General features: G+C 35.3%; 1 protein-coding gene across 1 annotated transcript in view; it reads right to left on the bottom strand.

Annotated features, from left to right (window-relative positions):
* Window positions 1–343: 343 nt before the first annotated feature.
* tmtc2b (transmembrane O-mannosyltransferase targeting cadherins 2b) overlaps window positions 344–25,050 on the bottom strand; it is a 111,426-nt gene continuing 86,719 nt past the window's right edge. The window contains exons 5-12 of the mRNA XM_059506763.1: window positions 23,964–24,049; window positions 22,329–22,513; window positions 21,939–22,017; window positions 18,181–18,302; window positions 13,167–13,248; window positions 10,931–11,045; window positions 5,326–5,389; window positions 344–2,558 (exon numbers count right to left, since the gene is read on the bottom strand). Coding sequence (XP_059362746.1) covers window positions 2,379–2,558; window positions 5,326–5,389; window positions 10,931–11,045; window positions 13,167–13,248; window positions 18,181–18,302; window positions 21,939–22,017; window positions 22,329–22,513; window positions 23,964–24,049 — 913 coding nt within the window. The 3' untranslated portion in view covers window positions 344–2,378. The remainder of the gene's footprint in view (window positions 2,559–5,325; window positions 5,390–10,930; window positions 11,046–13,166; window positions 13,249–18,180; window positions 18,303–21,938; window positions 22,018–22,328; window positions 22,514–23,963; window positions 24,050–25,050) is intronic.

The raw sequence follows: 25,050 nt of genomic DNA on the forward strand, positions 1-25,050 counted from the left end.
ATAAGTTAATACTGACTCAGCCATCTGACTGTAAAGGGATCATTCACCCAAAAATTTTAATTCTGTAATTTCGTCACCCTCGGTTGCTCATTTCCATGCTATTGCAATGAATGAGGGACTGAAATTTTGCTAAAGCATCAAATGAGAAGTTTATAAGACATTTCTATACTAATTTATCACACAAAGCTATAGCATAGCTTCAGAAAATGTGGAATATAGTACATGACAGACAGGTTTATTATAGTTAACTGAAACCTTCAGTTAAAATAAAAACCACTATGAATTACTTGAAATAAAATAAAAACTAACTTTTATGGCGCTTTTTTTTTGTCCTTTTTGAAGATTGAAAGCTTCCACTGTAATTGAATTGAGCAGATCCACCTTTTTTTTCTTAATTTCGCAGTTTTTCTGTGTTCAACAGAATGGGTTTGAGGGCGAGAAACAACAGAATTTCATTTTTTGGGTCAAAACTTTCAGTTCATTACTTAACGTGATCGTGAGAAGGCTCATATCACAAAAAATCCTTTTTAAAAACAATTACAAATTAATTGGTGGGATCACCAATTATTCCTACTCACTACATATACAAAGTTGGAAATCAGAAACAATTAAGGATGAGCAAAGACAATTATGAAGTCATTGCAGAATGAACTAAACAATTCTAAACAAGTAATTGTATATAATGATTCTGGCTCACTTTTTTCTGTGTTTGAACAACAATATCACACTGTGTAATGTGTCATTTTATATATTAGGTTCCATTTACACACTCGAACATAGAAGAAAAATATTAAACCAACATTACATATAAACAATCCCTTACAAAACTATAGCTGTATATTGTTAGACGAGTGCAATAAGTGAGAGGAATTGTATTTGGTTAGGAGTTACCAGTCTGTTGAATCAATTCAGTCAAAGGACACTGCCAGCAGAACGAATCAATGTCCACGATCCTAAAGTTCAGATCTAATAAACACACTACCTTTCAAAAATTTGGGATTTTATGTAAAAAAAATAAAATAAATAAATAATGTCTCCTGTGCCCACAAAAGCTGCATTTATTTGATCAAAAATACAGTAAAAACACAGTAATTAAGTGAAATATTATTAAAATGTAAAAAAAATTTGATGCTGACCCGACTGATTACTCCAGTCTTCAGGTGTCACATGATCTTTCAGAAATCATTCTAATATGCTGATTTGGTGCTCAAGAAGCATTTCTTATTATTAACGATCTTGAAAACAGTATTTTATTTCTATGAAAACAGTGATAAATTTTTAAATGACGAATAAAAAGCACAGCATTTATTTTTATAGAAATCTTTCCAGTCTTTACTGTCATTTTCAGTCAGTGTAAATCATCCTTGCTGAATAAAAGTAATAATCTCTTAAAAAAAAAAAAAACTGACCCCAAGTTTTTGAACGGTAGTGTAATTGTGAATTAACACAATGCTGAATGTGATTTTATAACAAGTGAACATTTTCCATCCCAATCTTATATTAGCAATGCAACAAGTAAATAAAACCCACTGGATCCTTCTGTAACAGAACAGATTTTCGCAAAGTAAGGCAAAGAGAGCTTGCAAGTTCAATTTCTTTCAGGCTATATATAGCTTATCGAATGTTCCTTTCCTGTTTTCCTATCATTTTTGGCAAGATTAATCAAAAGGATCCAATTTCTTGAACCCAAAAAATGATCTAGTGTCGTGGGCAGGCGTGTCTGGATCGGTGGAAAGTTGATGGAACGTGCAAATGCATTCGCAAAAAATTCCGCAAACTTCACATATCATCCGTGCTACTATGTACAGTATCATTAAGTCTACAACCTCACAAATCGATCATTTTGACACAAAGAATGCTTGTATTTTACAGTGAGAAACGTTTATTTAATGTTTGGTCTATTTATCTCATTATTTTGTTGATGTTTCAATGATATGATTTTTGTTTCCGCGTTTCCACCAGCCATGATGTGCTCATTAAATATTAATGATTCCAATCATATGAATGAAGAAATGTACTGTACATGCAGAGTATAGCCTCATGGGGGTTGTAGCACTCTCATTCCTTCGCAATTTCATACAGCCTAAGGGCAAATATTGCCCTTCAAGACTATTAAGCATTGACTAACTCATTAAAATCAAATTTATCATGAGACTTCAAGTATGTATCTATGGGCCACTTCAAGTTAACAACTCCTGACACGTCTGGGGAGCTCCACAGTTCTAGATTGTTGGTTTTACCAGACGTAGTTGCTCTCATATGTTCAAGCGTCCCGTGAGGTAACCCAGGATTGAAGCTCTATGATGCTGATTACCTCTCATTAGTGAGAGCTCAGAGAGAACAAGCTCAGTGAAGGTGCTCCATCAAATATGTCCAAGTCAAGGAGCCATGGTCCTCAAGCCCTGTTTTTCCATGATGTTCCACAGCTTCCGCAGGTTGGACTGAGTGATGGTGTCATCCGGCTTCAGCTGCAAGGCTCGCAGATAATTGGCCTCCGCTTCTTGGAGTTTGCCGTTGAGATGGAGAATGGCTCCGAGGTTCATGAGGGCTGCGGGATACTGTGGTAGAAAAACACCAAACAGACACTTTAAGGAAGCAAATAATGTCTTTTGCATGCTTTTTCTCAAGCAAACCAGGTTCCAGCGAATCACTGGCATTTCTGAAATGTTTTCAGGTTCACATGTCGATAAATTTAACCAGAATCTCGCTGTCATTCTACAGTCTATAACTCTCCTGGACGCACATCATCTGTTTTACTTATGTCAGGGTTACATGAGTGATGTTGAATGCATCAGGCTTCAATGGAAACAATATGTTGACTACGCTGATTCTTCTCACATAAGGAGATTTCAATAGATGCGTAAATCAAACTGAACCTAAACTAAATCCAACATTCCAAGAGTCCCGAGCTGGACGTACAAAACATATTTGTTGCAGCACTTGGGGCTAAAACACAGGCTGGCATGACTACATTTAATATGTCAAAAATATTTCATTCCAAGAAGGTGATGTGATTTCAATTTAAAGCCTTTTTGGACATGCTTCATGCTTTGCTTTGTCACCTCTGAAGGGAGAGAGTCATATATTATCCAACACTCACGAGAGTAAAACTAACACTAACTGACTTTTTAGGCCAGCTGCCATTGTTTTCTCACACGGAAATGTAGAAGGAGACGATCGTTGTGGAATAACACAACGCATAAGAAAGACATTAGCACTATTTGACCCAACACGGCGATATCAAACCTCAAAATGAGACTGAGGGACAAATGAACTGCAAACTGTGGCATTAACTGCGCTTAAGTGACACATATACCAAAACCTAATATATTCTAAGCTATAATCGGCTGTTTTTTTACAAGCTTCAAGTATCCAAGTAAAAAAAAAAATCTAGAAAAATGGAAAATCTACTTCTGTCAGTACATTTTCAGTTTACAGATGTTTTCTTTAATCCTAAAGCCCTACATAAAACAATATATAATTCAAGATAGCAAACACCTGTGAAAAATCAATATCTTCATATCAACAGTACACAGGACCCTAATTTGACTGACTTTTTAAAAGTGTATATATGAAAAATTGGGGTTTGATATGACCCCAAAAGTCCTAAAATAATGGAATGATTTATTTTAAATCCCTAAAGTGATAGTGTAAATCATAATAAAGGTATTTTTCCTTCATAAATAAATAAATGCATTTGTTTTTAAATTGTAATGGGATTACCCATTTAAATTCTTTAATGAAAGTAACTCACCTAAATTTTATATTATTTTTATATCAAATGTAAAAAAATAATCAAATGAAAACAAAGCTGCTTCAAAAAATGTGAAAAGATGTACGTAATATTCATAAAAAAGTCTAAAAAGCAGGGTGAAAACAGCTTCATATTACAGCATGTAACACCTGAATTAAAAAAAAAAAACTAATTTTTGTTTTAAATTATATTGAAAAGTCAAGCCCTGCAATTCATATTTGTATTCACATATTTGTGTTTGTATACTATTCAGATGGGTGTAACGTTTAAATTGTTGTCCAGATGTTTGTAGAGACCCACCACTTTAGATTCCTGTAGAGTAAGTCCTTGTGCCTTTACCAGCCAAAAACTATGAATAACCGTCACCACAACATAGAGCCTTTCTAGATAGTGTCAGGTGAGAGGAAGTCAGCAGCGGAGGGGAAACTACCCTGCTGTGGCCTCAAGAAGTTTCCTGACCTCCCTGCTTCCTCTTCACCCTTCACTCTAACCGCACAGTATCCCTTCACAACACCACCCTGGCATGCAGACACAGCATCAGCGGTACCAGATGTGGATAGGATCTTGGGACTTTTGTTGAAACAGCTGCTAAGGAGACAAACATCCCTGAAGACAAAATGTCCAGGCACTGTACAACACTGAAATAAAGGCAGCATTTAGAAAAACAGGAAGGTTTACTACTAGAATCAAATAACTTCATAAGTAATGTTTCTGAGTCCACTTCAAAGTAATAATGTAAAGGAAAAAAATAGTTTGCATATAGTTTGACAGTCGCTGAAACAAATATGCCCTGAATATACCCAAAAGCATACATAGGCATCACTAAGAGATATATTTATTATATAAAATAAGGACAATCATAATAAATAAATGAATAATGTATGGTAATTAGCAATTAATAACTTATTTGTATTAATAATAATAATTATTACATTTTCAATTCAAATTGAATTATATTCTTATAATTCTAAATCAACAAATACATTTAATTAATTTGAAACTGATTCCACTCATGTTTTAATGAAGGTTAATTAGACATTCCATAAAACAAAAAACACAACAAACAACAAAAAAAAAAAAAAAAAAAGAAAAGAAAAGAAAAAAAAAAAAACAACACAACACAACACAAACCCATTTTCTTAATCTAAAATTGACTTGACCTAACAGGTTTGAGCCTCAAATCAGCCATCCAACATATTGCCAATTTTCTACATTTCCATTTTTTCATTTTGCTCTTCTGTTTGGTGAACAGGGCAACTTCCTTATTCAGGCAGCTGCAAACTGAACACCAAACGCATCCACATATTCCAAAGAAATCAAACAACTGTGTGTTTTGCTAACTTCACAGTACACTTCCCTGACACACTGCGTCTCTTTAAAGTTTGAGACTGATGACTGATGAGACTGTTTTTTTATTTTTTTATGCAAACCCCAAAACTGCCAACAGAGCTTGTACAGTTGTTCACTGATACAACTTATGGGGAGCAGTTGAGTCACACCAATCATTTAAAGTCAATTACCATGTGTGTGCAATGCAGACGTCCCATGTGCAGCACGGCTTAGGTACTTACATTGGGTCTCAGGTTGGCTGCTTGTCTGTAGTACTTCTCAGCAGCACCATTGAGGCTGGCTTGCCTGAAAGAGCAAATAAACATAGCATGTTACTTCATCCTGTTGCACAAGTTTATCGCTGGCCATTAAACCATGGACTATTTGTTAACCAACTTCAATGCCATGGAAAACTAGGCAGAAGCCAAACAGGGTTATAAAAATGCCTGACTTCACAATTTTTGAGCAGAAAATGTGCCCTCATTTCTTAGGTCATGACCTACAACCTACTGGACGCTCTTTGAAGATCTTTAGCTTCTTTACAACTCTAAGGTTTTATTTTTCCATGGGAAAAAAAACCCATCCTCTAGCTGCTTGTACCTGCTGGTAGCAATATCTTCTTTTTGAAGAGAGTTCAATATGGAGACAATGACTGTCGGCCAAGAAAGGCTGGGTTGTAATGATGAAAGAGAGCTGAAGATTTCCTTTATTTATGATAAATGACCACTTTTTCTATACTGGCCGATTTTATAAACCCTCCTTCATCCTCAGCAAGACTCTTTGCTGAAAAAAGCTAGGGTTAAACGTTTCAAGAAATTGTTTTTAATTAAGGGAAAATATGTATGTACTGTACTTGAAATATTCATTCAGTGAGATGATGGATAAATTATATGTGTGGAAAACATTCCAGTTTCTTAACCTTGACAGAGAGATGAATGAGGAAGAAGATAAATTAAGACATCGGACTGAAATACAATTCAGGAGGAAATTTATACAAGCAAAGCTGCAGATATCAAAAGTTGCGTTTAGGACATATGCAATAGCTGACAAGTTTGAATTCGGCTTGCAACATCTACCAATCCCATTTTCTACATCCTGTTTGGGACCGTGGTGAATTTCGAACAGCTAAACATGGTGTTATCTTTTCCTTTGTACAGTAAGAGATGACACTTTTGGGTCATTTTTTCAAGTTAGTTTGTGAAAAATCAGCTGTTATAGAAGTAGGTTACAATGTCCTTATACAGTACAAAGGCGGATGGTGAAGCAACTCCAAGGTAAGGCTAAAAGCAGCCAAATTTATTAAACATCATAAACCTGTACTTGTAGGCAAGAACCAGACATGGGTGTCATGTAGGCTAAACATTTTTTTTAATGGGGCTGAATTTGTATTTAACGTGATTACAATTGAATAAAAATGTCAGAAATTTATCATTAGGCTATATAACGTTTCCTTTTCCATGGTTATCCAAACAGCGAATAAGTTGTATATAGAAAGTGACATTATCACTAACACTGATCTATTGCAAGTTTAAGCACTGTCAAAAAAAACAAAACTATCTTTATAATCATGAAGCTGTATACACTGTGAAATGAATATATTTTTTACATTGCACATACATCTGTGCTTTGTTGTTTATGATGACAGAATTCACAAGAGTCTGGAATTCAGTCAGCGAATCCGCTTTTGATTGGCCATTGCATTCCTAAGCTCAACGGAATTGTGTGTAATTGGTTAAAATGCGCAACACTTTAAAATGCCTAAATCAAATACGGTGCCACATGAGCAGATCTTAATTTAATGCTGCAATCGACACTGTCCATTCATATTCACTTTGTTAGCAACAGACATAATAGATTAAAATTGTTTGTGCAGGGGCATTTTTGTCAAATTTAGTGGCATTTTCCCCCAAGTCCCTGTGGCCAGGGGAAGGCAAATGCCAGTGTAATACTTTCCACATGAGCAATTCGGACAAGTACATGGACGCGGACTACTTGTATTTATACAACTGAAAGCGTACGATAATGGTCCGCTCCACAACAAACATGTGAACAAACAATTGCACATCTGGCTGTCTTTATATTGTTTTATTGACAGATTGTACAGGTTCGAGTAGCAACGGGCTACCTCAGACAGCCTGTGCATGTGCAATGGTGATTTTGAAACCTGCTGACCGCACGTACTTGTCCGCACACTCTCCGAGGACGATTTTTATGTCACGCCTACCTAGCGGTCCATAGTGGACTTGCGGAAGTGTAAAGTATAACACAGGCTTAAGCCTTCCCCAGCCTTACACACGCGCCGTCTATGTCCTTACAGTTTATCCACTAAAAATAAAAAACAGAATAATAATTAAAATATTCAAGGAAACAATAAGAATAACTTTTAAAGCAGAAGGGGCATCCAAAACCATTATGTTCTTTGATTCTAATTGTAGAATAAAAATGTGACTTGACAAATCTGCATGGTGTGCATGCCTATATTTACAAATTACTGAAAACAGCTCATCTAGAACAGTGACTTTTTTTTGTCTATTTGATGCCCAGTTGGTTTTTGGGTCAGCAAAAATAAAGCAAAATAATAAAACAATATAATAAAGTAAAACAAATAAAGAAAACTCACTAATTAAAATGAATACAATGAGAATAACATTGGTTGCTTTTAAAAATATTTGAAACATTACTCAATATTTTAAATAATGTTATTCACTAATTTAATGTATTCAATTTAGTAGAATGACATTATAAAGATAACATATTGCATGTGACATTTACTTTTTTCTCTCTCTCTCTCTCTCTCATGCAATATGAATGAGCAAAAAAAGTTTGAAAATCCCTCATTTTAATGATTTGTCTTCCTGAATTAACTGGCCCGACCTTTTCCGAATATGCACATGGCTAAAAATGACCTGTTAACTTTTAAACCTGTAAAAAAAAAAGAAAAGAAAAAAAGAAAAAAAGTTACATTAAATCCTATGTGGGTGACTGGTTCTCAACAGTGGACTTAAGCATTTAACCAAAACCATGTGTTACTGTTCACCCTCTCCACAATTCTGTTTTACAATCCTTTCCTCCTGAACGATGAGTCTATGTAATTTTCACATTCATGTGCACGTAATAAAATGGGGCTTGATCATGACCACAATTGTCTGCAGGGACAAAAGATTCTGTTAAAATCAATAGTGGGAAAGTGACCACCCTAAACACCGAGTCAAAACTGTGCTAGGACTGTGTTGGTCTTCATGACCACAACTGCATGGATATATGGTGAAAATCTAAAAGACAGCACCAACTGGACCTCCCTAAGTCAGATATAAATCTCCAAAATACAATAAACCAATTTTTTTTAATTTTTGGCAACCAAACTTTTCCTCCAACCCACCACAGTCTACTCATTATTTCATTCCAAAGTGGTCACCAACCTTCCGAGAAAAAGCATAAAATAATTCATGACCCATGGATGTAACCATGTACAACTACATTACATGAAAGCTTCAAATAAGCTATAGAACTCCTCACAAATAAATGGAGAGCTATGGATTAAAAACATGAGCAACATTGGCTGGAAGCAATTTATCTGAAGTCTGACAGCAACTGTCTTGAAATGTATTTGTATAAGAAGGAGAATTACAAAAGAGGTGCTTTAAAGCACGGGGGAAGTCGTGGCCTAATGGTTAGAGAGTTGGACTCCCAATGGAAAGGTTGTGAGTTCGAGTCCCGGGCCGGCAGGAATTGTGGGTGGCGGGAGTGCATGTACAGTTCTCTCTTCACCTTCAATACCACGACTTAGGTGCCCTTGAGCAAGGCATCGAACCCCCAACTGCTCCCCGGGCGCCGCAGCATAAATGGCTGCCCACTGCTCCGGGTGTGTGCTCACAGTGTGTGTGTGTGTGTTCACTGCTCTGTGTGTGTGCATTTCGGATGGGTTAAATGCAGAGCACAAATTCTGAGTATGGGTCACCATACTTGGCTGAATGTCACTTCACTCACTCAAAGGAGATTATTTAGACTTTAAGAAGGAGAGGCTTTTAACAGACGACTGTTAGAAAGCTAAAATCCTCTCTAAAATGCATTTCAAATTTACCCCTTCAAGGAATACCCCTTCAAAAATTTACCCCTTTTTTTCTCACCCAAAAATAGAAATTTGCTTACCAATGGATCCTGTGCAGTGAATTGGTGCCATCAGAATGAGAGTCCAAGCAGCTGATAAAAACATCAAAATAATCCACATGACTCCAGTCCATCAGTTAACATCTTGTGAAGTAATTGTAAGAAACCAATCCACCATTAAGCCGTTTTAACTTCAAATTGTAGCTTTTGGCCAAAATACATGTCCATAACGCTTCCTCCAGTGAAAAAGTCCATCTCTGTTGTCCTCTCACATGACAATCCACCAACATATTTGATTAGAAGTGTTTTGAACTGTGCCTCATCTGAGCATATTTCACTCCTGATTCAGAAATGTATACAGGACTCTTACTTAAGCTAGAAGCAATAGCTAGAGGTTAAAATGTCTTGATGGATTTTTTTGGTACAAACACAGCATAAATTTCTATTAATTGATGGACAGGAGTCTTGTAGATTACTGTGATCTTTTATTAGCTGTCTGAACTCTCATTCTGATGGCACCCATTCACTGCAGAGGATTGAAGTGTTGTAATGCCAAATTAATTAAAAGAAAAAAATAAATAAAAGTGATATAATGAAAAAATTGTCAATGTTTTCATATAAAGAAACATTCTTCAACATCTTGCCTGAGGGTAAGAAAATTTTCAGCAAATTCTCTTTTTTTGGGTGAACTATTCCTTTAAAGTACTGCAGCTTAGCATACTAGAAAAACACAACAAAAAGGGCGAACTTGTTTTGTAGTAAAATGTGGCGTTTTGCTTTGCATGGCAGTGACACGGTTTGGCCAGGGTTTAAAAAAAAATCACTGCTCTTTTGAAGAGGGCAAGGAAAATGATAGTAAGGAAGCAAACTTGTAGGTGCAGACAGGCCCCTGAGAGCTGCACATCTGAAGCAGCCTCGTACTTCCCCACCCCACTCAAATTCACCCCCCCACCCGAGACCCTTCTGCAAGTCCTTCCAAGACAAACACACTAGGAACCTGATCTTCAAATGAGTCGGACCGCAAGCTAGCAAGAAGGCAGGGGACACAACCTAAGACTACAATTAACAACCAAGTGTTCTTGTAGCAAAAAGCACCATGCAAAATCTGCTGTAGGACTGGAATACTTTTTAGGAAGTGTGTAACTATATACACCATGTAAACTCCATGTAGTAATTATGAGAAGTGTATTCAAAAGAAACCTTGAGGCGAGGGTATTAATACAGGCTTTCCATTACGTGCTGCGGAGGACTGCAACAGAAAGCAAGCATCCATGCAAATGGGGAGGTGGAAGAATTAAAAAACATCCTAGAGTGCAGCATGTATTGCTTCAGAACCCAGACTTCATATTGGACATCAAGATGGTAACTCAATATAGTAATTACTGTATCCACAAAACAAACAAACAAACACAAAACCCCGCCCCATTCTTTATCGAAATTGAATAAATAAAGTCCAGTTGAATTTCTGGATTTGCACTGATAAAAAAAACAAAAAACAAACAAAAAAATTATATATATATATATATATATATATATATTTTTTATTTTAGATATATATATATTTTTTTCTGCTGGCTGCAACCCTGTAAAAACAAAACATTTTTGGTTTGCAAACCACCAGTTGAAAACCAATATGGCTTGCTATGTGCTACAAAAATGTTTATGCTTTGTCCGGGAATATGGGTATTTAATCATACTGAGGAAAAAAATGTCCGTATGGATTTAGCGTGTCCTCCTCACCTGAGCATGTGAGCTGCACTGAAAACCACATCAAATTCTTCACTGTCCAACTGGGCGGCTTTCTCTGCCATTTCAGCGGCCTCCAAAAGCCGTGACTCCTCCAGCAAAAACTGACCTGAGGGGGAAAAAAGCAGGGGAATTTCATATTATATTTGCTTTTACTCCCTCGGAAAGACAAATGTGAAATATTTCCTTTGGCTGTGGGATGGATAGTTTGGTCTGCCCTCTCAATGATTCTGTGAAACACGAGATAGCAAGGCCGCTGCACGCCGCGCGAACCATCTGACAGACCATTTGTCCAATTGAGATTTCTACAATATGCATGTTTCCATGACAAATTAAATGCTTACTCCTGTAAGGTTGTGGAAAGGGGACTGAGTGGGATCTCAAACCTCTGCAGTATCGTTGCTAGAGGCATCGGTCAAGACTGAAGTGGAATAAATAGCCTGTTGCTATTTGCAGAAAAGGCTCTCCACACTTCTGAACACTACTGGGCCAAAACCAAACATTTTTTCCCAAAGAGAAATGACCAAAATAGAAACCTAAGAAGCGATGTAATCCAAAGTGAAGATAGTGGGGAACAAACCTATTTGCATACACAAATAGTTTTATAAAAATATTACAAAATCTGCACTAAGCAGAGTCTTTCTCCCTATGGTAAATGACAGTGGTGGTCTATCACGCGAAACGGAAAATCCAAAGAAGAAGCCACGTTCTCTGATACACTGGTTATGCTCTTAAGAACAATAGAAGGAAATACAAGATCATCTTTATGGCCTTTGGATAGTACGTGTTCTGAAGATGTCTGATCAGACACGTACTAAATTATATTACGCAGATGCCTTGGCAGCGATCGAGTGGAAAACATATTGTTGGGGTTAGCCTGTGATGCTGTGTTTATCTGGACTAAGTCCATGCATGGGAGCAACCAGGGACAGGTCAACCATAAAAATCTAGGATCTGAAGAAAAGCACGGAAGACTCATTTGTCGAGACAAAAAAAAAAAAAAAAACATTATTAGGATTATAATATATTAATATATAATATATTAAATTATATATATATATATATATATATATATATATATATATAATACATTAAATTATATATATATATATATATATTGTATATAAACTTTTACTTTAAATTTTAAATTGTACTTATATTTCAAAAATATTTCATAAATATGAGAGTATACTGTACAATAATATAATAACGCATGTAAATTATTGTTAGATATTAAAAGAAAATTGGCTATTACAGTATGAGAGTTTTTTTTTTGTCATTTTTCACATTTCAATTTAAAAAATCACATGCATGTTTTGTTTTTTGCGCACAAAAAGTATTCTCATAGCTTCATAAAATTACAGTTGAAGCATTCATGTCACATGGACTATTTCAACAATGTCCTTTCTGAGCCTTGAATGTGTCGGTTGTGTTGCTGTCTCTGCAGGGTCAGAAAGCTCTCGGATTTCATAAAAAAAAAAAATAATTAATTTGTGTTCCGAAGATTAATAAAGGTTTTACAGGTTTGGAACGACATGAGGGTGAGTAATTAATGACAGAATTGTAATTTTTGGGTGAACTATCCCTTTAACACTGAAAATAATGATGCGATGCACGGAAATAATTGTCTTTAGAAAAAGTGTTCTAAAAAAAAAAAAAAAAAAAAAATAGAGAGATATATATAAAAAAAATAATAAAAATCCCTGGGAAGGAAACTGAGCTCCAATAATCTGAGTCTCAGTTGGAGAAAATGGCCACAGGCTATAATTTGGCTAAATCAAATTCATGCAGACACACATGAAAACTCGTATGCTTTATCCTTTTGAGAAATAAGGCCTCGTTATCGCTCTCTGCTCGCTGAGGCGTGGGTGGTTTCGTCTCGCTGGAATAACGTCTGTATACCAGGTACGCTTCAGATAACGCCGAAACAATGACTTTCTGCACGGTACCATCTATCTTGCTGTGAAAAAGCCTAGAACTGTAACCTCAATTACAAGACAAATGGCAGCTAAAGAGCTAAATGCGAACAATTATGGTCAATATGGAGTTGAGGAGAAACTGCACAAGACGTTGTGGAGTATTTCATGAATTTCACTACGCCAGCAAAACTAGAGTAGATGCAATGTGCGGATTCATAACCTCATTATCTTTGCATAACTGGTTGACTAGCTAATATTCGTTTGAGCCCGTGTGTGCAAGTTGAGGGGAAATAAAATTAAGTAATACCAACCATAATGCATATAGCAGTTCCCTTTAGTGGGATCGAGCTCGATCGCCTTGAGAAAGAACTTCTCCGCTTCCGTTTTCTGACCCTGAAATGAAAACAAACAAAGCATATCAGGAATTTCTTCAGGGCGAGGTTTTCATGGAAATGTTCATTTTTCATTTCTAACCTTTGGCCTTATATATAATGTTCACTAGAGCAACAGGAAATGTGTTTAGCTGCTATAATTGCACACTTTGACTATATTATTCCAAGAGTTATCTTTAAATAAAAAATTAATAACAGACAAAATCAACAACATGAAAAAGTTTTCCATTATAGTTAATATAGCACACAATATAATATAATATTTTATATTTAATTAAATGGGACTGCATGCATGCATGATAACTGTATATTATGCAACTGAATGAATAAATAAACAAAATTTTTGATTTAAGAAATGATTTTATTAGGGAAAAAGAAAGAGACAGCTAAATGATGAGACATATATATATATATATATATATATATATATATATATATATATATATATATTTAGTGATCATTATATAAAAATATTCCTGAGAACCGAGCGATAGAAACTGAATACTGTACATCTTAAAACCTTTAGAATTCATACTGGTTCCAGTCTGAGATGTATTATCATACCGTGTTCTCACTTGATTAACTGTGCGTGGATTTATCTGCAGACCAGACGCAAAACAGTGATATATTTTATTTACACTGTAGAATTTAAATCCCCAGCGCAGTGATGTGTAACTTTAAATCAATGCATTGCACTCAGAGCGATGCCTACACTTGATAGAGCCAGTGCTGTTTAATGTTAGATATGGATGTTTGCAAACTTACACCATGTCAAGAGTGTGAGAAAAATAAAGAAACTGTCACTTGGAACACTTTACCTGTATAGTTTATATGCCATGAGGGAAAAAGGTCAGAGTAAAGTTCAGTCTGAAGATTTTTGTAATGTTTTTAAAGAAGTGTCTTATGCTCACCAACGCTACATTTATTTGATCAAAAACACAGTAAAAACTGTAACATTGGGAAAAATGACAATTTAAAATATCTTTTAGTATTTAAATATATTTTACATTTATTGTATTAAAACTGAATTCCCTCCAATCTTCATTGTCCCATGATCCTTCAGAAATCATTCTAATATGCTGTTTTGCTGCTCAAGAAACATTTCCTATCAATATCAAACAGTTTTGCTGCTTAATATTTTTGTGGGATTTTTTCCAAGAATGAAATAGACATCTTTACTGTCTAAATATTTAGATCCATTTGACAAACTTGCTGAATAATGTAGTGATTTCTATAAAAAAAATCATTTTATTGACTGTAGTCTTTTGAACGGTAGTGAATACCAAAATATTTATACTTTGGGGTATGTTGCACATGAAACAATGCATGTCTTCACTCCAGTAAGTAAAGATTCAGCACAAGGATAAGCTTGGTCAATTCCTGACAAACACATCTCAGTGTCATCCGCCGAGGTCGTGTTATCATTCTAAAAAAAATATCCTGCTTTACCCCTTTCCTCTGAACACACACACACACCCCTATGCTGGACCCCCGACCCCTTAATCTAAGCATGACATCAGAGAGACAACAGACACACTGCTGTTCCTACGTCTCTGTGGTGTTCGTCAACGGATTCTGAGCCTGATTAGCGATGGAAATGAGAGAATTCGGTAACAGCTGAAACACTCACACACAGACTCGCATCCCTGGGGTTGGGCTCTTTGACCCGGTGAGTTTGTGCAGGGAGGTCAGGGAAGGTCAGCACAGCAGGGGAAAGGACTGAGTTTCATCATGTGTCCTCTCTTTTGACCCCTGACCGTGAAGATTTCCCTGTTCCCCACCTGGAAATGATGCCAGGACAATGCGATGCTGACACGAAGAACATGTCCTCATCATTAATTTATATTTTTAGATGAATTAACAACATTAAGATGACAGCAAAGCCTTTTTTATTAATCATTTTATTTCAAATAAATGCTGTTCTTTTGAACTTTCTATTGATCAAATAATCCTAAAAAATTAAAAAAAAAGATAAATAAATAAATAAAAAAAATTAATAATTTTCAACTGAAATTAAAAAATCTTGAGCACCAAATCTGCAAATTACTAAGATTTCTGCACTGAAGAGTAATGATGCTGAAAAATCAGCTTTGCCTTCACAGAAAAAAAAATTAAAATAAATAATCACGTTAAAATATATTACAATAGAAATATATTATCTTAAATTAGAATAACATTTCTGTTTTTAACAAGACCGACAGCACTGGGATGGAAATATGTTGTTTTATGTAAAGCAATTTTAAAAAGATATTATAACTAGGGTTGTCAATTTAACACTTTAAATGTTATATAATTAATTGTAATGGTTTCTATCACGTTTCATACTGAAGTACATCTTTCATTTCTCATGGGAATTCTTTTAACAAACAATGATACATGTTTAATTAAATTAATTGGAAAATTACAACATAAAAAATCATTCAAAGTTTAATTTGACAACCCAAATAATAATTGTTGCCATGCAAATAAACTACAAAGTCTACCGTACTTAGAAAAGCACATCATTCACGAAACAACGTCGATGGAACTGACAAACAAATACACGCTACACTTGAGCAAACTCCCAGAAGTGCACAAAACGTCTCCCTTTCTTTCATTCAAATTTATTCACATCACTGCCCAGGCCCCCTCAATCCCAAAGGATTATGGGTACTCATGTTTTACTCTGTTTCTGCATAAAGCAAGCAGAAGAACCTGGCAGATTTGAGCTGGAAACTTTCTTCAAAATCAGTACGGCTCTGAAGTGAAGACAACACTTTTTGAATTGGCTCTCACTTGAGTGAGTTTCATCACAGCAGTATGGCTCTGTGATGGATTGACTTTGTCTCTGGTGGACTGACTTGTTCTGGCCTCTTCCAATGGCTTCATTCAGGAAGTTTGCGTAGTGCTTTCTTTGGTTACAGTGCGAGTCCCTGGATTGAGATGTTTGAGGACAGTGTGTCTTGGGGTTTTAGTTAACTGAGACGAGAAAAAAAAAGAGAAAGAAATAGAGGGACAGGGACACGGAACCCTTTCATCTAACATTGCTTATTCTTGGCTGTGTGAAATGATGTAACTGGCAGAAATGTGTGGTTATTATAAACTGTTTATGAAGAGTATGCTATAAATACTACACTGTTTTTGTTACTTGCACCAAGGTTTACGACACTGTCAAGAACATCTAAACAAACTAAATTAAAAAAATAAAAGGTTTATAAAAATAGCTTTAAAATAGTCTTTTATTGGTGATCTTTTCAAAATTTACCCATATTTGACCGATAAGTGTGCGTGTGAGTCATAAATGGATTAATACGGATGCATTATTTTGAATAAATGCAGGTCTTAAGATCCTAAAAAAACTATGTGTCAGAAAAATATTTCACAAAAATCTGAAAAACTGCTTTCAACATCGATATTTATAAATGTTCTTGAGCACCAAATCAGCATATTATACACTGAAGACTGCAGTAATGATCAATGAGTAAAAAATCAGCTCTTCCATAAAAGGAATAAATATTTAAAAATATGAAATGTATATATATATATATATATATTTAAAAACATTTTAAAGTGTTATTTTTATATATTTTATATATATATATATATATATAAATAACACTTTAAAATGTTTTTAATGTATTTCTGATCAAATAAATGCAGTGACAGTAAGTGTCTTCTGAAAACAATTTAAAAAAATATTTATGATTTTAAATATATTTGATTTTCTAACCCTGTAGACATATTTTTTCTCTTTGATAGCTTACCAAAAAGCTATAAATGTAGATATTCTGATATTCTGCTAATACATTTAAATATAGTATATAGATATTTTAGCTACTGCTACAATTTTTTTTTTGTGACAGAAAGATAAAGGACATTTTCTACATGAGCATGTCAAACTGCTACTTCACAATAAGATTATAAAAATAACTTTTGTCTTTAGAATTGCGTGCATTGATGAATCATTCACAATGAAAACAGGAACCCGTATTAAGAAAGTAAATGGTCAATGTTGACTTTAAATGATACTGCTATGTAGTGGAGATCCCATCACACTTCTCATTTGATTTTCATCATCCTAGCTTAATCATAAAGCTCCATTTCTACTAGAAACCCAGACCCTCTTTCAAAAACACACTGCTTTCCGTGTGCTGTCTGCTGAGCTTTCAAAGATGGTAAATTAAGACGGCCTGTATTTTCTTTACATAATCAGCTGGTGGTGGCCACATGAATAAGGAAGGCCTGAAGAGGACCATATGGTCAGAGTGGAAATGAGAGGAGACAGACACAGGTAAACCTGAGACAATACGCTCCGCCGCAGAGCAGGAACTCTCAGAGCCATCGCCTCCTCTCAACCCATCTTCTCTCTTATCTGTCCACACGGATTTTTGCTGAGTGAATTCAGACCCAGGGCATCTGTGCGAGTAATTCAGTCTTCTGTTTTTAGCAGGCTCATTTTTTCAGTTTTAAGTTTCAATATCAGAGAGAAAGAAAGAATGCGTCTGGTCTTGAGGGACAACATCTCAGTTTAGATTTATGGATAGAAAAGGTTTCTTTATACTGTATAATGGTAGCTTCTCTTAGACACAGAAAGCTAATGTGTTCTAAAGCTTTGTTACACCTAAAGGGTATTTAACGTTCAAGAGAGAGTTCTGACTTACAGACAATCATGTTTGAGTTACTAATTAGTCAATTAGCTAACGTCTCTATGTTTTATATCCATTAAAGACCCACTGTCTTTAATTATATGGACTATTATGTTTTCTTCTGTGTCCCGCCACATAGCAAAAAAGGGATCATAAGTTCCATTTAAGGATAAACTATCACTATTCTGACCTTGGGCATCCTTATCTTGTGTTGCAAACTTGAAACCTTTGGTTTACTAGCCTAAATATTTACCAGCTAGCCAACTCAATCCCTTATTCAGTCAGTGTCCATTAGAAAGTGAGTTTACCGTCATTGCCAGGAGCTTGCCGTAAGTGAGGTGTGCAGGTATATGGTCTGGTTTGGCTCGGAGGGATTCCTTATACCAGTGTTCTGCCTCTGTCAGTTTGTTCAGCCTCATGTAGGCCTCTCCTGTGAGGGGAGGAGACAGGGGTCAGGTCAAAAGGTCAGAAGTTAAGGAAGCACATAAGCACGCCCCTCGCCATGGTTTATTCCATGGCACAAATAGAAGCAGTCAACTGAAAATGAACCACAAAGATTCACTCGATGAAATGTGATTCTCCGTCGGTTTATGCAAAACCAGCGCTGAGTGAAACCCATTTAGTTATTTAGTTACTTATTCAGTTTTATTTTATTAGATAAGCATTCATTTGTAGTTAATATTGCTTAAACCTAAAATGAATGGGAAGGGGTATATAAATGTGATTGAGGATGTAATATTTATTACAAAGTTTAATAAATGTTTCATTGTCATATTTTGCCATGTTCTGTGTGTTCTGCATTATGTGTCCACCCCATCATGTGCTGGTCCACCCTGTCATCTTAATATTTTACAATAATATTTTAAATAATAATTCAATCATATCTATATAATCCAGTGTGTTCAGTAGCTAAGTGTAGGGGCAATAACATCCAAACAAAAAAACTGCATCCAAATATCACAGTTTTCTCCAAATAATAATAAAAATACATGTATGAATTGTATGCGTTTTTTTTTTAAAACACTTGGTTTACACAAATAATTTTTTGTATTTATAATTTGAAAGCAAAAATGAATGGCCAGATAATATGTTTCTAAATTCCTTAATTGTCTACTATTTATGACATGACAAAGCGAATGGGAAATTAAAACAATTATTATTTTTTTGAGTACTGTGAGGGTTAAAAGGCACTTTACAGTGATAATGACCCATGTATACTACTCTAAAAAATACTGTGCTCCAGTCTTCAGCTCAGCAATTCAAAGCCATGCCTGTCCCAGTGCCAACCCTACTCTTATAAATCCAGACATAAGAGCGGACTCCTTATGACACCAGTATAAACACACACTCCTATCCTTTAAACATCATCTAATACCTCCACCAGCCTCCAGCTCCCCACCCACCTGCAATAAAACACAGGCTCCTCTAAGACAGATTACAGAAGAGCCTATCACAGCTACTTCCCTGAGATAACCCAGCCTAAACAATGTTAATGTAATGTAATTAGAGCTAAAATAACATAAGCAGAGCATACGTGACTACACTGGGGTTTAACAAGACCCGCCAGTCTCAATAGACGTCTTGTCCACACCAATGTCAAATATAGGACACTTGAGTCATTAAAACAGCCTAATTCAAATAACGCTGGAATTTTCAGCTATTATTTTAAAGATAAAAAAAAAATGACACACTGCAGAAGGTTCACTAATGTCAGCTGGGAATGATGATGTCACACAAAACTCGTGCCATGTTTGTAAATGAACATGAATATTGCTTTGGAAATGCAGATTTTGAAGAAATACAGAAAACACTGACTCGTTTACCGAATCTTGAGCAAAAAAACAACTCCTCATTCGTCACGCATGTGTTTTGTGCAATAGAAAAACATTGTTTCTGAAGAGTCCTAACAGCAAGAGTGTGATCATGAATTTAGCAATAAAAAAAAAACTTTTATTCAGCAAGGATGCACTAAAGTAATCAAAAGTTACAGTAAAGACATTTATAATGTTACAAAAGATTTTGATTTTGAATAAATTCTATTCTTTTGAATGTTCTATATCTCAAAGAATCCTGAAAAACTATGTTTCTCGAGCATCAAATCAGCATATTATAATGATTTCTGAAGGATCACGTGGCTAATGGCTGCCGAAAATTCAACTTCCCATCATAAAGGAATAAATTCCATTTTAAAGTATATTAAAATGGTTTTATTTTATGATCAAATAAATCCAGCCTTGTTAAGATAGTTCTTACAAAAACCAACAAAAAAAAAACTCCTACCTACCCCAAATTTGAATGGTAGTGTACAAATCATCCACATGCTGGTATATTTAGCAGTTTAAAAGAATTGTTTAACAGATACAATCGGACCTCCTCAGTCAATCTGTATTTGGCTCAGTTGGTCAGAGGAGACATCTGTCGATTTTGGCTGTTAGAACGAGCTCAATACAGTTCAAACAGTGAAAACAAACAAAAGAACACAAACCCGAACAATTAACAACAAATGCACTTGGAAAGAAAGGAACATGGGGAAACGAAAAAAGTATTACAGAAAAAAACAGTTAAGAGATAATTGTGAGAAAATGAGATGGGAGGGAAAGGCTGAAGGCAGTGGGTTTGTAAATGTGTTGCATAAGATATTAAAATCTAACAGTCTGCTCCCATGCTCTAAATAAAACAGAACGATTCTCACGCTCTCTGTATTGTACAAAGCCTCTAATTTATCTTGTTTGTGAAGCTGGTGTAAAATAAGACTGACAGTGAGGTCTTTTATCACCCTGAAGGGATTTATTTTGCAAGAATGGCCTGTTGACTATACATGATCCCACTTATTACACAACTGCTTACCAAATAAATATATAAGACATAAATTATTGATTTGATTTGAAATTATTTTATGATCGTGTAGACAGCTTAACTAGCTTATCCTGTAGATTTTACTATCTTGTAGAGAGCTTAAAGTCTCTGCTAAGAAAAACAGTCCATTACATCACAGAAAACAATCAGCATAAGAATACAACAAACATTGCAACAATATTAAAGGATTGGGATTTTTGAAAATTACCTTTCATGCCCTGTGTAATACATCTGTAAATGAATAAAAAAATCCTGCAAAGTTTTACATCTGAAAGTGTAGCGTCTATAAAGTTATTGTATCTCAAAAGAAAGAGTCGACTCTGAATCATTGAAACGAGTCGTTTTTAAAACGAATCCCAAGCCATTTCATGTTGACATCAACTTGAAATATTAGCATATTGCCCACCCACTTGTAGGTCTTTTAGCTTAGTATGAATGAAAATGCAAATTCATTTTTTGCCACTAGTTGCTGCTTTTGGAGCATAAAAATAGGTGTTTCCCTGGTAACGGATGTAACCAAAGCAGCACTGCACTCAAAAACACCGCTTAATCAGGCATTACAGACATGATGTATTGAAAATGAGACCAATTGACCAATCACTGCAGATTAGCATCAGCAAGGGAGGGGTTTGGACAAACCAATTATTTGGGAGTCGTTAAGCAAATAAGGTAAAAGTAAATGCATATTATAAGACAATGAATGTGTTTTTGGACCTTGCATGCATGTCAACCTGTTGTTGGGGACACTCAAAACCAAAATATGAACCTTTCATAACCCATAATAGGGGCACTTTAAATTCTTTTTATTTTTAATCATTTGTAATAATAATGATAATTTTTTAAAGAAATGAATAGTTTTATTCATCAAGGATCAAAAGTTACTGTAATGACGTCACTTTACAAAAAAATAAAAAAAATCTAATAAATAAAAAATAAATCCTTTTCTTTTGAACTTTCTATTCTTCAAAGAATCCTGAAAAACTGCATCACAGTTTCCACAAAAATAATAAGAAACACCAATGTTTTCAACACTGATAATAATTTGAAATGTTTTTGAGCTCTAAATCAGTATAAAATACTTTCTGAAGGATCTTTTGACACTGAAGACTGGAGTAATGGAGAAATGGCTTTTTTATTTTTATTTTTGTATAAGTCATACAAAAATATATCTGACTCTGGAACAAAGCGTTCTAGACAGCGTCATACTTACCCATCATATTATAAAGGCTCTGCGGGGCAAACTGCCTGGGCATCTTCTGTATCGCTTCTTTATATACAGATATGGCCTCCTAAAAACAGAACACACCACTAATTCAACAAAAGTATTCTGACTAAGTCTATTCAGTCCAAGCCTTAATTTTCACAAACAAAACAAGCCAATTAAATCAAGTTCAAGAGTCTGAAATGTAACATTTTGATAATCGTTCTTGTCTCTTTATAATTTTTTTTTTTTAGGGAACCCAGTTTGAAAACAGTCAGAAATGACACATTTCATGGTTAAAGTATTGGTCTGAAAAGCTGTGGTGTGAATCGTAACCTCAGATTTGGTGTGTACAGAATTGAAATCAAAAGGCTTTAACTGATCTGGAGAGTGTCTCACCTCCTGGTGGCCCTGCTCATGAAGAAGCTTTCCCAGGTTATACAGGCAGCTGGTGACTGAGCTCTTATGTGCATGAGGATCCTTCAGGTTTTCATCTGGGATATCGGCACAAGTGACAAAAGTGCGCTTGGCCTCTTCTAGACGGCCCTGGTTCATCAGGACAATCCCTGTGTTCAAGTAGGCAGCTGAAAGAGAGAGGAAAGGGTGAATATCAGTGCAAAAGGTAATGAGGCTTATTGAAGGTCAGAGAAAGAGCTCCACTGGGGCTGCAGGAATGAACTAGTTGATTTATGCAGATCAGCAGCCTGCAGTCTAGTCGATAAGGTGCCAATACATATTCACTATTCAGCCAGCCAGAATCAAATCTAAATCAGCAGGGGAATATCCACTCCAGCTGCAGGCTCAATTCAGATGCTCTTAATAGACCATAGATACACACAGAACCACAGATTTAAATGAGTTTATATCACAGGACGGGACAATCTATCAGAACTCCGGCAGCAGGGACTGATAGACATCCATCGCTCTCCTCAGAGCTGCAATATGTGCGTGCTCTGATCTCAAACGATTACAGATCTCTTTCAGATGTCTCGACACATTAACATGGGAGGAAATGCTACTGCACTAAATTGGCATGTGAGGAAAGTAGAGAGTGAGAAGATATTTTTGCTCTGAAATTCAGGGGGGGGGGGGGTTCTTTCAAGTTTTGCACCAATGCAAAAACATGACTTTAATCATAATTCTTTATTTAATGGGTTATTATTACTGTTTTATGTGTTGAGTACAAATTCTTATTTTTTCTTACATTTTCTTTATTTTATATTCTTTTCAATTTATTTTTTCTACCTTTTATATATTACTCTGTAACATTTGTATGTTTTGTGGGCACTTTGTTTTCTGCCACCTTTATGCTTTTTCATTTTGATATTTAATATTAATGATGGCAAATCCAAATTCAGCAACCATTACTTTAGTATTTAGTATGACATAATCCTGCAGAAGTAATTCTAATACGCTGATTCACCTGTGTATTTATTAATAAATATATTTCGGAATATTACTATTTACTCTTTTGTATTATTAAAAATGTATCTCCTACAAAATGTGGTAGACTAGACTACCCTAAACCATCCTTATGACCAGCTAGTTGATCAGAGAATAGAGAATGTCCATTTGTAAAGCAAAATTTGACTTAAAAATCCCCAGAGCCTGCTGCACACATCATGATAATTGTCTCCCTGGGCAAATCTAGTCATTCAAGCAGAGTAGCAATAATTTCCTCCCATGACACTAAAAACAACATGGAAAATTCTATGAGAAACTTTAAAACAGCCAAAAATAGCGCATGCATTTGCAAATGCATCCACACTGGGCCAGATAATATAAAAGGATTTTGGCCTAGATTCTTTTTTTCTGTTGAAATTGAATCAAACGTCAATCATCCCTTGACAAGAGTGGAAACAGAGTGACTGTGTAGGCCTGTGAATCATCATTATTTCTTTAATGTTGGACTTAGTCCGAGCACACACACACACACACACACACACACACAGACCTTTTAATTTTGTAGTTGCATGGACACAGTGCGGACTGAGGCGGCTTGAAATTGTTCATAAAAAGAGGAGCTGTACTTACAAGCCAGTGTTGGCCTGCTCCCAATGGCCAGCTTATAGTAGTGGAGGGCCTCTGAGAATCTGTTGTTTTCCTGGAGCAATAGACCCCTGCAATCCAAAAGGAAGGAAACATGAGAACAAGAACAGTTACAAAGTATGGATAACAGAATTAATTCAAATTAACAAAAAGGAAAAAGAAAAAAACAAACCATTAAATTCATTCCATTTACATCTAACTATTTTTTCGGGACATTTAATGGAGTTAAATAACTATGAAATCAAATTCCAAAGAAAAAAACAAACAAACTCAAAGCCATGAGTTTGTACTTCGTTTACAAATGCTAGTGGGAAGAAAAAAGTTATTTCCCAAATGCCCTGTAAGATCGATTTATTTATTTATTAAATCATCTGGGGACATTTTAAATAGATGGACTAACATCCTACAGCATAAAAAAGTCAAACCTGTTGTATTTTCAGAACAAAATATTCAGTAAGAAAAAGACACACTTAAAATAATATGGTAATAAAATGATATTCATTATATTCACTCTATTTGCATTCAACTGAACAATATTTAATTGTTAAATAACTATGAAATCAGCTACGAAACTATGAAATCCAGAGAATGAAAATGAAAAAGTCAAAGCCCTGTGTTTGTATTAATTTTACAGAAGGCTTTCCATGCAAATTATTTTTTACTATTAATATAATGTTATTTGTAAAAAAAAAGCATATGCAGGAAAACATCCCATGTATGATGTATTGTGCAAAATCTATCACTCTAAACTCACTTACTGGATACGCTCTTGTTGAAAAAATTAGATGCAGCGAAAATCATTTTGTAATCACATCACAACACCCTGAATTAAAATCAAATTGGATTGTGAAATGCCTAATGATTCCCATCCCCGCTACTTATATGGATAACTGAGTACAGCCCAAACGTGTGCGGTATATGAATTATGTATGAAGTGCCTTCATGCCCTAACTGTGGGGGTTAATGTGTCTAGTGGGTCCCTGACACCGTCCTCTGGAAGGCTGATGAATCTGGGGACAGTCATAGTCTGGCCTCTCAGGAGATTTGCTCAGCTTTACTAGGACAGATCAAT

This window comes from Carassius carassius, chromosome 23 (genome assembly GCF_963082965.1).
Source record: "Carassius carassius chromosome 23, fCarCar2.1, whole genome shotgun sequence".
NCBI lineage: Eukaryota > Metazoa > Chordata > Actinopteri > Cypriniformes > Cyprinidae > Carassius > Carassius carassius.